The following is a 17,038-nucleotide window of genomic DNA, read 5'->3' on the forward strand; positions in this document are numbered from 1 at the left end:
TGTATCCTAGCCCAGAAGATGGCTAAGAGGGCTACAGTTTGTGGAGGGAGAGGTATAGATATATGTTGCATGTGGGCTGGGATCTTCACATGTATGTTTATAAGCCCCTATGTTAAAAAACGGGACTAAGAGTGAGTAATGGTGGAATACAGGCCTAGGATATAGGGTCTGAATCTCCTCACATTACCATGACCATGAATTCTGGCCTAGAATTCTCATTTGAAGTGTGGCCTCCCAGGTTGTTTTGTAGATACATCACAGAAAGAGGATGAGGCATATTTTGTTTAGCACTGTGTTCAAGTTTTTTGTAACTTCTCATAGTTAAACATATGGTATTTAGGTCTCTATTTGTACTCTTGCCCTAGGTCCCCTAAAAATTAAGAGCGAGCGTATTCACAGCTGCTTCTCAGCAGCTCTTCTCTTTCTTATTGTCTCTTCAAGTTACAGACATTTTCAGCAATGTAGCCAAGAACACTTCTTCCCTCCAAAGGTACAGCAAAGCCCCTCAACTCCACAACTACTTTCTGTCCCCCCATAGTGACACCAGACTCAGATCTGGTGTAATTCTTCACAAATGAATTATTTTTTGAACAAAACATTATACAGTGTATCTGGTAAATTCTTATCATGTGAATTCATTAAGATTTCCACATGTTTTGGGGTTTTTTTTTGTTTGTTTTTTTTTTAGCTGTATATGACGTAGTGGAAGAAAAGCTAGAAAATGAGCCAGATTTCCAGTATATTCCTGAGAAAGCTCCACTAGATAGTGTGCATCAGGATGACCATTCCCTGCGGGAGTCAATGATCCAGCTAGCTGAGGGGCTTATCACTGGAACAGTCCTGACACAGTTTGATGTAAGTAATATCATTATATATTAAAAGCATTTTGCTGATATTTTCTAACTAGTTTCATAGTTTCTTAAGTGCCTAATCTATGCATTATAATTTCTAAACTAAAATGATATTCTGAGAAGTGTTTGACATAAAGAGTTCTAAAATGCCAAGTTTTAAAAATTGCTCCCAAAAGCTAGCTATGGTTATATTAATAGAATGTGTTTTAAAAAGAGGGATAAGGAAATTTTATACATATGTCATCAAACTAAATTTTTTTCCGTAGTTAAATAGCTCTTTTTTTGAAAGGTGGCAGATGAAGATAGCCTATTATATTCTTTAAAATCCTGAGCTTGGCCAGGTGTGGTGGCTCACACCTGTAATCCCAGCACGTTGGGAGGCTGAGGCAGGCTGATCACAAGTCGGGAGATCAAGACAATCCTGGCCAACATGGTGAAACCCCGTCTCTACTAAAAATACAAAAAATTAGCCGGGCATGGTGGTGGGTGCCTGTAGTCCCAGCTACTCGGGAGGCTGAGGCAGGAGAATGGCATGAACCTGGGAGTCAGAGCTTGCAGTGAGGTCGCGCCACTGCACTCTAGCCTGGGCGACAGAGCAAGACTCCATCTCAAAAAAAAAAAAAATAAATAAAATCCTGAGCTAAAGGAAAATAACTTTTATTTTTGAAGTTTATACCTTGTCATATTTAATCTTTGTTTATTTGTCATCAGTGCAATCTGGAAAACTGGAAAAACCAAAACTTTCAGACAGATCATTATATCCAATGAACTAGAATGCTTCTTCAGTGCTTATAATATGCACTTTGACCCACGATCACCCAGTGGATTTTGAAATGTTTTATTCAGACTGTATCAACCTAATTTGCTTAAATTAGTAAACCTGAATTTTTTTTTTTTTTTTTTTTTTTTTGAGAAGCAGCCTCTCACTATATTGCCTAGGCTGATCTCAAATTCCTACGTCCAAACAATCCTCTGGCCTCAGCCTCTCAAGTAGCTGGGATTACAGGCATGCACAGCCATGCTAGGCTCCCTGGATAGTTTTTAATGTGTTTTTAGAAATGACCATCATTAATATTTGTTGTTCTGCCATATATGTTATAGGTAAGTGTTTAACTATAAAACATTTAGGATATGTCTGTTTTTGTTCAAAAGTTCTTAGTTCATATACTGTAAACACCTCCAAACTAAATGAAAGTTAAATGTTTTCTGCAGATTTGCTACTCACAATTTCAGGTGCTCCTGCTGTAAGCAGAATTCGTTTCACTAGTTTTACCACTTTTCAAAATATGACACATAATTTATGTTAGAAACTGAAGAATTCAGCTTTGCAAATGTGGTTCAGTACTCTACTAGACTATGGTATATCATTGTATAGATGACCTATTCAAAGGCAAAAACCCTGTTTCCTGTTAGTATAGAAACAAGTCTGGTAAACAAAAGAGAAATTGTTTATGGGTTTTTTTTGGAATTGTCCCTTTTTTTTTTTTTTTTTCAGCAACTGTATCGGAAAAAACCTGGAATGACAATGTCCTGTGCCAAATTACCTCAGAATATTTCCAAAAATAGATACAGAGATATTTCGCCTTGTAAGTATCTTATTATCTCTGTTAAATTTCATCTTTTAAACATAACTTTAGTAAAACATTATTTCTTTTAAATTTTTTTTAGATGATGCCACACGGGTCATTTTAAAAGGTAATGAAGACTACATCAATGCGAACTATATAAATGTAAGTTTATTTTTATTGTGCTTTTGCCATTTGGAAAAATAGGAGCCACTATGAACTTTGAGGTTCTTTTTGTTAAAATCCTAACCTGGATAGAATATTAAAACTTTTAGCTATGAAAAATATTATCGAAGTAATATTAAAGAAAATATTTTGGTACTTGTGTATTAATATACAGGTAGAGCAGTGGAATGGAATAGTCCAGTTCATAAATAGACTTAGATACTAGAATTTTGTTTATGGTAGAGGTGGCCTTTTAAATCATTGGAGATAAAACAGACTGTCCAGTGAATGGGTGGTTGGGTCAACTGGCTAGAACAGGAGCCCCCAAACCCTGGGCCATGGACCAGTAATCGTCTAGGTTGCATACTCATTATGAAAATCTAATGCCTGATGATCTGTGGTGGAAGAGTTTCATCCTGTAACCATCCCCACCTCCCACCCTCCCAACCCCACTCCATGGAAAAATTGTCTTCCAAGAAAGCAGTCCCTGGTGCCAAAAAGGCTGGGGACCACTAGTCTAGAATATGTCATTGTAAAGAGGCATTTTTTTTTCTTACCTGGAAAAAAAAAATTACTATTTTTTTCTTAACTCTGTAATTAGAAAATTTCAAATGTACAAAATTAAAGCAAACAGTAAAATCAACCTTCATGTACACATCATTCAGTTTCAGCACTTGTCAACTCATGACAAACTTGGTTTCACCTTTACCAGGTTATTTTGAAGCAGATCTTTATATCATATCGTTCATCTATAAATACTTCACCTCTACTCACTCTTGATGCCAACATATATTTCAAATATATCAAAATGTAATTTTTAAAGTGGAATTATGAAATTACTTGAAGGAAATATGTGAAAATTGTTTAAAATCTCAGGGGGAGGTTTTTTAAGCTTAGATACATGTCTAAGCTTAAAGAGATTAATTTGACAAGGTAAAATTTGTTATTTTTGGTATGCTTAAAAACGACTAAAATCAAATGACAAATGCAATTTTTTAAATACTAGAAAAGGCTTATTTAATATACAAAGAGCTTCATAAATGAATAAGAAAAGTAAGCCTGGGCAACATATTGAGACCCCATTTCTCGAATAAAAATAAAAATATAAAAATATAAAAATTAGCAGTCATGGTGGTGCATGCCTGTTGTCCCAGCTACTCAGGAGACTGAGGTGGGAGAATTGCTTGAGCCTGAGAGGTTGAGGCTGCAGTGAGCCATGATCACATGACTGTCACTGGGTGACAGAACAAGACCCTGTCTAAAAAAAAAAAAAAAAGGTTCAATGAAAATAATGGATGAAGGACATGCAAAGACAATTCATAGAAAAGGAAATTATGCAAATGACATTTTTAATAGTCATTTTTAAATCTATACAAAAGTAGAGAGAATAGTATAAGAGAGTCCCCCCCGTACCTCTTACCCAGTTTCAAGAGCTATCAACTAGTGACCAATCTTATTTCAGCTAAATACTAACCTCCAAATTATTTTTAAGCCCAAATATATCACTGTATATGTAAGTTGAGTTAATTCTCACCATTCGATGTTGTCATGCTCTAGAAAGTCTTTGTACATGCTAAATTAGAGACTATTTAATCATTGCTTCTAGGGAAAATACAGGGTTAGGTTCCCGCAGGCCAAAAGTCACAACATTTTCTTTAGCTGATCAATACATAATGTTGTTTCTGTTTAAAGACACTTTATTTAATATATATTGCAGATTCATTAACATTTAATCATAGTCAACAGCACTATAACTCATGCCTCAAGGAAGCTTATCTAACACACATATTTTCTCCATGAGGTATATCACATCCTTCTTGCACTTAGAAACACTAGTCAGTACTTTAAAACTACACTTGGGGGCCATTTTTAAACAGCAAAATCACCAGTAAAAAAAAACCCAAAAGGTGAAAAGTAAGGCACTACATAGAATGCAAAAAGGCCACTTGTTTACAGTATGAGAGCTAAAACAAAATGTCAGAGTTGGTTTGTTTGATCTCACCTGGAAATGTGCATGTCTTCAGATGACTCAAATTTTTCACTGCTCTTAGTATGCCTACTAGATGACCAAGAAATCCCTGCAACTGTTTTGAGGGTTATGAATAAATTTGAGCAAGTAGTCAAATTTGCAAATAGAGAATCCTTGATGGAGGATTAGCTACTTAAGAATATATCTCTGATAAGACCTTTTTTTTTTTTTGGTAGCAAAACCACAATACTATTTTAACACTTAGAAAAATAATATCAGAGTTAAATGAAAAATACATGCAGTTTACAAAAAGAAAAGTGCAAATGAAAACTTCAAGGAATTACTATTTCGCCTATGAGATTGAAAGAGCAAAAGTTTGATAATACTGCATGTAGGTCCACATCCTTTATGTGAAACCTTAGGTTAAATATACTATGGGGCCAGGCGCGGTAGCGCATGCCTGTAATCCCAGCACTAAAGAGAGGCATAGGCTGGAGGATAGCTTCAGCCCGGGAGTTTGAGACCTGCCTAGGCAACATAGGAAGACCTCATTCTCCACATAAAGGGGCAGTGAGTGGGAGGGTGTAGAAAAATATGCTTTGGGATTCCAAATTTTTGGAATTTTGAAAGGGTATTTAGTACATATACCATATACTATAATAAGTAGCATCGCTGGCAGACTATGGGACAAGTGCTGTATAATCAATATATCTGAATAGTTAACAGCAAACTATAGATATTCTTCCTAAGTAAGACTAATAAAGAGTGCAAATAGTCTTAGGTCAGTTCAGGTCAGATTTTGCTGTCAAATGAGCACAGGTTGGGGCAAGTTTACAAAAGTAAAAAACATGAGGGCCTTAAATCTTCATTAAATATTTTCTTGTATATTTATACAGTAGAGCCATTTAAAAGAATGAAATTTTATTTACTAATTAAACATGATCTTGAAGATGAAGTAAAAAGGAGAAATAAGCAGAACAACATTATATATATAGTATACTACCATTTTTAAACAACAGTTTTACAGAAAAGTGGGAAGTTGCATGTATGTTTGTATGTTGTATATAGAATATCCCTGAGAAGGCTATATAACAAACAGAGAAAAAGATTACCTTCCTGGGTGCAAACTAGAAGCTGAAATGGGAGAAGAGACTTTCTTTATTCACTCTCTGTTATTCTTTGAATTGTCATGTGCATATATCACCTTTTTAAAAAAAATTTAATCTCAAAATGTAGTAGGATAATGACTGATGACTCAACTTTCCCAAATACTATCTTACCTCTTTCTGAAAATTATGAATTTAAAATATTATTCTGATATCCTCTGAAGTTATTTTATATGTAAAAATTCAAGCTAAAACCAATGGCAGAATTTTTGTTCCTCACGAATTTTACCAATAAACTATTTACAGATAAGTATTTTTTATTTCTTTACCAAGTCTCTGCCTCTGAAACAAAATTCTGTGTTAAGCTGCTTTTAAAAATCCTAATAGGCCGGGTGTGGCTCACACCTGTAATCTCAGCACTTTGGGAGGCCAAAGCAGGAGGATTGCTTGAGCCCAGGAAAATATTTGGAAAATATTTAAATTCTTATTTCCACTAATTAAAAGGTAAATACATATAACTGTTGAACATTGCCATGAAATTTCTTCTACAGATAAAATAAGAAATTGTTAATAAAGATTTGTTTTACTGACGGCAGTTTATTGAGATTAGTTGTATTCACTATAACAGTTAGTGGATGATTTTCATATTCCTGGTTACTGTAAAAAGTAATGCAAAACATTTTATTTTCATGCCCTTTTCTTTTTAGATGGAAATTCCTTCTTCTAGCATTATAAATCAGTACATTGCTTGTCAAGGGCCATTACCACACACTTGTACAGATTTTTGGCAGATGACTTGGGAACAAGGCTCCTCTATGGTTGTAATGTTGACCACACAAGTTGAACGTGGCAGAGTAAGTCATAGTTGAATCTTACACATTACTTGGACTTTTTTCAAATTATACTGCACATATGTAGTCAAAATATTCATGTTTATTTAAGCCTTTGTAACCTTTAATCTTCTTTTCTTGTGGTTTCTTGTTTTAAATCATCATGGTTAAGTACATAAAACTGTGACTAACACGTAAATAAATGTGGCATAAGTGTTAGCCATTACTGTCATTGTTATTATTTAAAGGGATTAATATACATTTGTTAAGGGGCTTGTGTCTAACGTATATACAGAACTCTTTACAACTCTACAGTAAAATAAATAATGCAATTTAAAAAATGGGCAATGGATCTGAATAGACAGTTCTCCAAAGAAGATATACAAATGGCTAAGAAACACAAGAAAAGGTGCTCAACATCATTATCAGGGAGGTACAGATCAAAACCTTAATGAGACTTTATATCCAAGAGGATGGCTAAAATAAAAAGGACATATAAAAACAAGTTCTAGGGATGATATGGAAAAAACAGAACCCTCCTATGGTGGGTTTGTAAAATCATCCATCCATTTTGGAAAACAGTCTTGTAGTTCCTCAAAAAGTTAAACGTTGAGTTGGTATAACTTAGTACTTTCATTCCTAAGTCCAAAAGAGTTGGAAAGATCTGTCCACACAAAAATTTGTACATGAGCATTCATAACAGCATTATTTATAATGGCCAAAATGTAGAAACAACTCAAATATACAAATAAAATGTGGTATAGTCTTATGGTTGGATATTATTTGGCAATAAAAAGGAACGAAGTAGTGACACATACTACAACATGGGTAAACCTGGAAAACACTTAGCATAGTGAAAGAGGTCAAAAAGACCACATATTGTATGATTGCATTCATATGAAATGTCCAGGATAGGCAACTCTGTAGGGACATGAAGTAGATCACTGGTGGTCTAGCTCTGGGGTAAGGATGGGGGAACAGATGAGGAAGAATGAACAATGACTACTAATTGGTATAGGGTTTATTTTGGGTGTAATGGGAATGTTCTAAAAGTGATTGTGGTGATATTGCACAGTTCTGTGAATATACTGAAAACGATTGTATACATTAAACGAGTGAACGGTATGGTATATGAATTGCTTGTCATTACAGCTGTTTTAAAAAATCTTAAGATTTAATGAGGATTTTTGCTGTCTCAAAATATAGTCAGATTACTTACTATTAAAAAGGGAAAAAAGTGACAAAGGAAAAATGTTGGCTGGGCGCAGTGGCTCACACCTGTAATCCCAGCACTTTGGGAGACGGAGGCAGGTGGATCACCTGAGGTCAGGAGTTCGAGACCAGCCTGACCAATATGGTGAAACCCCGTCTCTACTAAAAATACAAAATTAGCCAGGCTTGGTGGCGCATGCCTGTAATCCCAGCTACTTGGGAGGCTGAGGCAGGAGAATCGCTTGAACCCAGGAGGCAGAGGTTGCATGAGCCAAGATCGTGCTATTGCACTCTAGCCTGGGCAACGAGAGCAAAACTCCATCTCAAAAAAAAAAAAAAAAACACTAGTCAGCAGATCTAGATGAAATGTATTAAATTTTTCTTACAACTTTTCTATGTTTGAAATTTATTAAAAATTAAAACATTTTTAAAAATTGGAGAACATGAATCCATATGTAATAAATAAATAAAATTTTATTTATTATTTATTTATATCAATATCAGGTTAAATGTCACCAATATTGGCCAGAACCCACAGGCAGTTCATCTTATGGATGCTACCAAGTTACCTGCCACTCTGAAGAAGGAAACACTGCCTATATCTTCAGGAAGATGACACTATTTAACCAAGAGGTAAGAAGGCAGGATATCTGTTCATTAGAACTGCTGTGTTCAAGGTAAAGACTGAAAGCTGAAAATGTTTTTAGTTTGAGTATTGATTACTAGGAAATACTATAAAAGTTATTGAATTTATATCTGCTTTAATGGGGTATTTTGGAATTCTATTAAGAGTATTATCCTATTCTATTATAAAATTAATGTTTTTCTTTAGTTTCTATGACTAAATATGAATGGTCAGTGAAAAAGCAGTCTGGTAAATAATACTACTGTTACTACTTTGCCTATTCAGAACAGCTATTTAGATATGTTTCATTATAAAAAAAACTTTTACTCCAAGTAGTATCAGTACAGTATTTGGGTGTGTCTGTGGAAATGGAAAAAACAATTGAAAGCTATTAAATTATTTTCCTTTTTTAAAAGAGCAGAGGAGAGCAACTTCACAGTCCCCTACATATTAAGAAGGAAAAGGTTGCAACCAGGACCTTCTGACAGCAGATGGGGTGTAGATTTCTAATTGCCAGCTCTTAATTCTGCCGGAGTCAGTCCCCTTGGCTTCAAATGAAACTGATTAATAAATGATGGCTCAGTATCCCAGTTGGAAGATGTATGTAGAGAGCATCTTGCTGCCAGTTCTGTCAGGCTGCTAAGGCAGTGCACTCTACTTTCTCTGCATGCAGCTAGCTATCCCCCTGCCACCACCTGTGGTTTTGAAAGGGACTAAAAGAAGGAAGTAACTGCTAGAGAAGAGCAAATAGCCTAAGCTATGAGTGCCCAGGACTATCCCATCAATGGTCAAGCCTTTGGAAATGAGAACTCCCCTCCAACCCCAAGAGCATGATTAAAGGAAACCAGAGAGACAGAGCCTTACTAAAAGGGAAGAAGCCAGAAGTTGTGCTAATTTATAGAAAAGGAATCTGGCATTGAATAAAGCTAAAATTACAAGAATTTTAAAATTTCAAAATTTTATGGGCTAGAGTCCATCAGAATGAATTTAGGGTTTGGGGACATATACTGTGTAGCTCATGGTCTAATGTAACAGGTCAAGCCAATATGATATTTCTTCATTTTCTCAAATAGATAATGAAAGATAGGCTACGTATGTTTATATAAAATAATGTCTATCTTTAGCATAGTCTCTATTATACTCCACCTGTAGATTATCCATGGCAGTTTTATTTACCATAGTGGCTTTTCTTTACACACCCCGAGTACATTAGAACTAAGACATGAGTTAGTTTCTAAAGTTTGAGCCAAACATAATTGGGAAAATAAGTTTGCTCCCATAAATAAATACATACATGGATGGATTAATGATAGCAGATACTACCTCAAGTCTTGAATACCTTTTGCTTTTACTTTTCAGGAACCTCTCTTTAGTGTAAATGGCAATAACCATAGTTATAATTATAGTATTGAATGACTATAGCAACCATTTATTGAGTATATGGTGCCAAGTAGCTGATTGGGTGATTTACAGGTCCTCTCATGGAGTCTTTTTAGCATAAGACTGATCCTTTAAAGTATAGATGTTATTTCATTTTTCAGTTGAAGGAAATTATTTTCTGAAACATTGAATGCTGTAACTGGCAGAGTCAAGATTTGAACCAAGATGTATCTAAACCCAATACTCTTACTGTCTCCATTATACCAACCTTGGCTCTCCAAAAAGAATTAACCCCACTGATTTGACTTTGTGTTTTTATTAACTCCAATTTTTAATATACATTTATCTTGAGATTTTATTTTTCTGATTTCCATAATTTCATCTGCATTGTGTGAGGATTAGGTCAGCTTTGTTCACAAAAAATGTTTTTTACTTTACCATTATTGCTCACCAAGAATTCATTAGTTTTCTTTAAGCATTTCTCTGGGTCTTAATTTGTTTCTACCTATGTACTTGATTATAATCTTTCAAATACTTTACACATAGAAATTGAGTTATAAAAAGCGTAGTAATGTAATTAGCCATACTTAAATGGATACAACGATTTCTATAAAATAGTTTTCTTTCCTTTTTGTTGAAATTTTGCATTCTAATGAGTTTATACATAACTTTTGATGGAGAAGAGGAGTAGTTGGTTTTGCTTTCCTTCTAAAATTCCAATGACATGAATATATTTTAAAGATAATGTCATAGTACCAACACGTTCATATTCCTGCTGTGCAATAACAGACGAATACACTGAGGCAGCAGGGATGCAGCAGATAAAGAGCTTAATAATCTTAGGGTACCGAGCTAGGAGATGGGAGGAGACCCTCAAATCATCTCCCCAAGGAGATGAGATCTGGGATGGGGTTTTTAAGGGGATGATGGAGAGCAAGGGGCTGGGAAATTAAGATCGTTGATTCGTTGGGATAAGGTGGATAAAATCATCAGGAGGTGCATTCTTTGGTGAGTTAGCTTATCTCAGGGTCCTTTAGACCAACTGAGTCAGTAGTTTCATCAGTATGCAGGATCCAAAAGAATGTCTCAAAGGGTAAATCTAACATTTCATAATGTCCCAAGTTGTTATCTATAGAGCAGTTAAGGGGAACTATAATCTTGTAATGGGTCTATGGGATTCTGAGGCAACAGGCACCAACCATGAGGACGCGGGTCAGAGAGCAGCTGACCTAGTGATCAATGCTAAGTGTGCTGCAAGCTGTGTTTAGTTTTCTATCTCCCCCTCCCTTCTTTCCTGATTAATTTTATGAGGTTTATAGGGACAATTTCAATAATACATAAGTCAAGGTGCATAATTTTTCATTTGTTCTTAGAAAAATGAAAGTCGTCCACTCACTCAGATCCAGTACATAGCCTGGCCTGACCATGGAGTCCCTGATGATTCGAGTGACTTTCTAGATTTTGTTTGTCATGTACGAAACAAGAGGGCTGGCAAGGAAGAACCCGTTGTTGTCCATTGCAGGTATTCTGTTTTCTGTCTTTTATGAATGTATAGCTGAACAGATGTGTCATTTTTAAAAGAGAGTACATATTTTGTCCTTATGTTGTTATTGTCACTGTAATAATTAGAACTCAAAGCTATGCTCTGAAGGTAGGCAAAGGATATGTTCTAACATGATTGGCAGTAACTTTATCATAAGATATAAAAATAATACTGATTGCACTGATTCTTAGATGCACCTCCTTTTCATATTTTGATACCTCTGAAATTGGTCTTAACAATTTACAATAGATTTGATGAGATACAGTACTGTGGGCTGTCTTAGTCCATTTGTGCTATGTAACAAAATATTTGAGACTGGGTAATTTAAAAGGAACAGAAGTGCATTTCTTATACTTCTGGAGGCTGGGAAGTTCAAGATCAGGGTACACACAGGTTCTCATGAGGGTCTAATGAGGACTCCTCTCTGCTTCCATTATGGCACTTTGTTGTGTCATTCTCTGGACAGGATGAATACTGTTTCCCCACATGCTAGAAGGGACAGAAGGGGTGAACCCACTCTCTGAAGTCCTTTTATATAAGGGCTCTAATCCCATCAGCCCTCATGACTTAATCACCTCCAAAAGGTCCCACCTTTTCTTTTTTTTCAGTCGGAGTCTCATACTGTCACACAGGCTGGAGTGCAATGGCATGATCACAGCTCACTGTAACCTCTGCCTCCCAGGCTCAAGTGATCCTCCTGCCTCAGCCCCCCGAGTAGCTAGAGGTACAAGTGCACCACCAAGCCTGGCTAATTTTTGTATTTTTTTTTGTAAAGATGGGTTTTTGCCATGTTGCCCAGGCTGGTCTCGAACTCGTGGGCTCAAGGGATCCACCTACTTCAGCCCCACAAAGTGCTGGGATTACAGGCGTGAGCCACAGTGCCTCACCAGTTCCACCTCCTAATATTATCACATTGGTGATTAAGTTTTAACATAGGAATTTTATGGGACACATCCAGACAATGGCTTAGGCATTAGGTTGCAGCCTAATATTTAGATTCCCTTTCTTCTTCCTTGCCTGTGGCTCCTCTTAGGACATTCATTGAGTACGCCTACCTCTCTTGAAGTGACCCTACCAAAGGATATGCTACTTCTAAAAGCTTTAAGTAAAGAGCAGGCTGCTCTTTCTTTCTTTGAGACCCAAGTTCCCTTCTGCCCTCAAAGGGCCAAATACAGTGACTCCAGTCTTTACTGCTGCTGATCCAGAGATTAGGAGATAGTTGTTCCCTCCCTATTATGGCCACCTTTGTTAAGTGATTTATTCAGAGGATATCTTGAGGTATCTCTTTATACTTAGACTTTCCAACACATTTTAAGAGTAGAGTTTCAAATCATCAAAACAGATTATAGACCAAAATTTGAGAGGTAAAGTAGCAAGAATGGTGAAACACCATTTTATATCCGAAGTCCCTGATAACTACTGCATTCGTGTTCACAGATTAGAAGCTAAAAAGTTGTTCTTGGGCCGGGCACGGTGGCTCACGCTTGTCAATCCCAGCACTTTGGGAGGCTGAGGGGGGCGGATCACGAGGTCAGGAGATCGAGACCATCCTGGCTAACACGGTGAAACCCCGTCTCTACTAAAAGTACAAAAAAATTAGCCGGGCGTAGTGGTGGGCGCCTGTAGTCCCAGATACTCGGGAGGCTGAGGCAGGAGAATGGCGTGAACCCGGGAGGCGGAGCTTGCATGAGCAGAGATCGCACCACTGCACTCCAGCCTGGGTGACAGAGCGAGACTCCGTCTCAAAAAAAAAAAAAAAAAAAAAAAAAGCCAGGCGCGGTGGCTCACGCTTGTAATCCCAGCACTTTGGGAGGCCGAGGCGGGCGGATCACGAGGTCAGGAGATCGAGACCACGGTGAAACCCTGTCTCTACTAAAAATACAAAAAAAAATTAGCCAGGTGTGGTGGCAGGCGCCTGTAGTCCCAGCTACTCAGAGAGGCTGAGGCGGGAGAATGGCGTGAACCCAGGAGGCGGAGCTTGCAGCGAGCCGAGATTGCGCCACTGCACTCCAGCCTGGGCGACACAGCTAGACTCCGTCTCAAAAAAAAAAAAAAAAAAAAAAAAAAAAGTTGTTCTTGGCTATCTCAGTGGTAAAGTTTAATTTAAAATCAGACCAGGAGCGGTGGCCCATGCCTGGAATCCCAGCATTCTGGGAGGCCGAGGCGGGCAGATCACCTGAGGTCAGGAGTTTGAGACCAGCCTGACAAACATGGTGAAACCCTGTGTCTACTAAAAATACAAAAAAATTAGCCAGGTGTGGTGGTGCACGTCTGTAATCCCAGCTACTCGAGAGGCTGAGGCAGGAGAATCGCTTGAGCCCAGGAAGTAGAGGCTGCAGTGAGCCGAGATCGCACCACTGCGCTCCAGCCTGGGTGTGAGCGAGATTCCGTCTCAAAAAAAAAAAAAAAAAGATATATTTGAGTTTAAAATATTGTTGTCTTCTGTGCATTCATTGATGGTTTATTATTGTCATTCTATCATTTTGCATTTTAAGAGGAGTTGCTCCAGTAAGCTTCTATTCCTTGTTCAGATTTTAAAAACTTAAATTTAACTCCTTTAAAATAGTATTTTTCCAACTAATGTGGTAGATGGAAGATACAGAACAAGTAATTGATATTAAATGAGTCAGTGCATTTTTCTTCTGTTTTCAAAATATTCTGTATTTGGCTTACTACTTTTATAATATAAAATATTAAAATGATATTGTTCTTCTGTGTTATAATTCAGTTTTATGCACAAAAGCCACAAGTAGTTTAACAGAATAGTATCAGTAAGATCTTGCCTATATTTGTCTTTTTTAGTGCTGGAATCGGAAGAACTGGGGTTCTTATTACTATGGAAACAGCCATGTGTCTCATTGAATGCAATCAGCCAGTTTATCCACTAGATATTGTAAGAACAATGAGAGATCAGCGAGCCATGATGATCCAAACACCTGTGAGTACTGTACTTCATATACAAATGTATATTCTTAACATGATGATTTTTGTTGCCAATGCATATTCTAAATCATATTTTTATCCTTTTTTATCTTTTCAATTCCTTGCCATGGTCAAATAACCTCTAGCACAGGGGTAAGCAAACTACTGCCCGCTAGTCAAATCTGGCCTGCCACTTGTTTTTGTAAATAAAATTTTAGCGGAACACAGCCATGCTCATTTATCTATGCCTGCTTTGATATTATAGCTCCAGAGTTTAGAAGTTGCAACAGTACCATATGGCCTGCTATTTCTAAACTATTTAATATCTGGCCTTTTACAGAAAAAGTTTTGCTAACATGCAAGTTGCCTGGCATATTAAATCTTGAGTGCTTAAACAGGCACAGAGGAACTTGCTTTGTATTATTTAGTCAAGTTGAATGCGAGAATGATAGTATCCCTGAACTGGAGAATCTTGATAGGCCTGCTTTCTGTGAAATAGCTGTGATGAAATTGTTTTTCTTTTTACATAAAAACTTACATTGCAGCGGCCAGGCGCAGTTGGTAGCTCACACCTGTAATCCCAGCACTTTGGGAGGCCGAGGTGGGCAGATCACGAGGTCAGGAGATCGAGACCATCCTGGCTAACACAGTGAAACCCCGTCTCTACTAAAAATACAAAAAAATTAGCCAGACATGGTGGTGGGCACCTGTAGTCCCAGCTACTCAGGAGGCTGAGGCAGGAAAATGGCATGAACCCGGGAGGCGGAGCTTGCAGTGAGCCAAGATTGCGCCACTGTACTCCAGCCTGGGCAACAAAGCGAGACTCAGTCTCAAAAAAAAAAAGAACTTACATTGCAACAACAAAAATTACAGAAATTAAGATACTTTTTAGTGTATTCTACATTGAGTATTAATTATGCTTCAGGAGCCAAAAGAAGAATCATGGAATTTTAGCGTTAAAATTATCTTTTGCACTGATTAAGACATTGTGAAATAATAGCATTGTTGGTGGAATAGGTTACTTGAAGGAAATTGACCTATGTGATCCAGTAAGTGCCTATAATTTTTTTGTTTTTGTTTTGTGAGACAAGAGTCTCACTCTGTTCAGCCCAGGCTGGTATGCAGTGGTGTGATCATAACTTACTGCAGCCTCAGCCTCCCAAGCTTAAGCAATCCTCCCACCTTAGCTGGGACTACTGGCATAAGCCACCACATCGGGCTAATTTTTTTATTTTTTGTAGAGAGGGGATCTCACTATGTTGCTTAGGCTGGTCTTGAACTCCTGGGTTCAAGTTATCCTGCCACCTCAGCCTCCCAAAGTATTGGGATTACAGGCATGAGTCACCATGCTTAGCCTGGTTTCTAATTACAGAAAATTTCAAACATAGACTATATAATGAATATCATGTTTATACTCAGATCCCGCATTTGCCATATTGTTTCATCTGTATAGCTGTTCACTTTCCCTGTATTTGAAGTAAATCCTAGATATCATATCATTTTGTTCATAATATTTTAGTGTGTATCTCTAAAAGATAAGGATTGATTTTCCTTTTAAATAAAACCGCACTACAATGATCAAGAAATGTAATCAATTTCTTTTCTTTTCTTTTTTTTTTTTTTTTTTTTTAAGACAGAGTCTCACTCTGTCGCCCAGGCTGGAGTGCAGTGGTGTGATCTCAGCTCAGTGCAAGCTCCGCCTCCCGGGTTCATGCCATTCTCCTGCCTCAGCCTCCCGAGTAGCTGGGACTACAGGCACCCACCACCACGCCTGGCTAATTTTTTGTATTTTTAGTAGAGACGGGGTTTCACCGTGTTAGCCAGGATGGTCTAGATCTCCTGACTTTGTGAGCCACCCGCCTCGGCCTTCCAAAGTGCTGGGATTACAGGCATGAGCCACCATGCCCGGCCATCAATTTGTTAATATTATCAAATTGGCAGTATTTAAATTTCTAGTTGTTTACTAAAAACCATCTTTTTAAGTTTTATAACAGCTTTATTAAAATACAATTCACATACCATAAAATTCAGCTGCTTAAAGTACACAATTCAGTGGGTTTTGTGTATTACAGAGGCTTGCAACCATCGCTACTATGTAACTTTTATTTTTATTTTATTTTTTATTTTTTTGAGACAGAGTTTCGCTCTTGTTGCCCAGGCTGGAGTGCAATGGCACGATCTCAGCTCACCGCAACCTCAGCCTCCCGGGTTCAAGCGATTCTTCTGCCTCAGCCTCCCGAGTGGCTGGGATTACAGGCACCCACAACCATGCCCAGCTAATTTTTGTATTTTTAGTAGACAGAGGGTCTCTCCATGTTGGCCAGGCTGGTCTTGAACTCCTGACCTCAGGTGATCCACCCGCCTTGGCCTCCCAAAGTGCTGGGATTACAGGCATGAGCTACCACGCCCAGCTATATAATTTTTAAAACATCTTCATTCCCCACCATCCCCCCAAAAAAACCCCAAGCTCATTAACAATTATTCCCATTTCCCCTCATACCCTCTCTAACCTCCCCCAACCCCCAACCTCCAACCTAGGCAATCACCAATCTACTTTCTTTCTCTGTAGAGTTGCCTATTCTGGACCTTTTATATGAATGAGATCATACAGTTTGGTCTTTTCTAACTGGCTTCTTTTAAGTAGCATATTTAAAGGTTTATCTGTACTGCAGTATGTATTATTACTTTATTCCTTTTTATTGTTCAATAATATTTCATTGTATAGATTTTTACCACATTTTGTTCATCTGTTAATCTGTTGATGGACATTTATTTGGTTTGTATCCCCTTTTTGGCTATTATGAGTAATGCTGCTATGAATTTTTATGTGAACATACGTTTTCATTTACCCTGGGTATACCCAGGAGTGG

General features: G+C 37.5%; 1 protein-coding gene across 4 annotated transcripts in view; it reads left to right on the plus strand.

Annotated features, from left to right (window-relative positions):
- Positions 1-17,038, plus strand: part of PTPN4 (protein tyrosine phosphatase non-receptor type 4) — a 226,098-nt gene that overhangs the window by 195,085 nt on the left and 13,975 nt on the right. For all 4 annotated transcript variants that reach the window (XM_003277173.4, XM_030801359.1, XM_030801360.1 and 1 more), the window contains 7 exons: positions 689-855; positions 2,347-2,437; positions 2,520-2,581; positions 6,364-6,510; positions 8,203-8,331; positions 11,077-11,225; positions 14,049-14,184. In XM_003277173.4, the coding sequence (XP_003277221.1) occupies positions 689-855; positions 2,347-2,437; positions 2,520-2,581; positions 6,364-6,510; positions 8,203-8,331; positions 11,077-11,225; positions 14,049-14,184 (881 nt within the window). The remainder of the gene's footprint in view (positions 1-688; positions 856-2,346; positions 2,438-2,519; positions 2,582-6,363; positions 6,511-8,202; positions 8,332-11,076; positions 11,226-14,048; positions 14,185-17,038) is intronic.

The sequence above is a fragment of the Nomascus leucogenys genome, chromosome 20 (assembly GCF_006542625.1).
Source record: "Nomascus leucogenys isolate Asia chromosome 20, Asia_NLE_v1, whole genome shotgun sequence".
NCBI classification, from domain to species: domain Eukaryota; kingdom Metazoa; phylum Chordata; class Mammalia; order Primates; family Hylobatidae; genus Nomascus; species Nomascus leucogenys.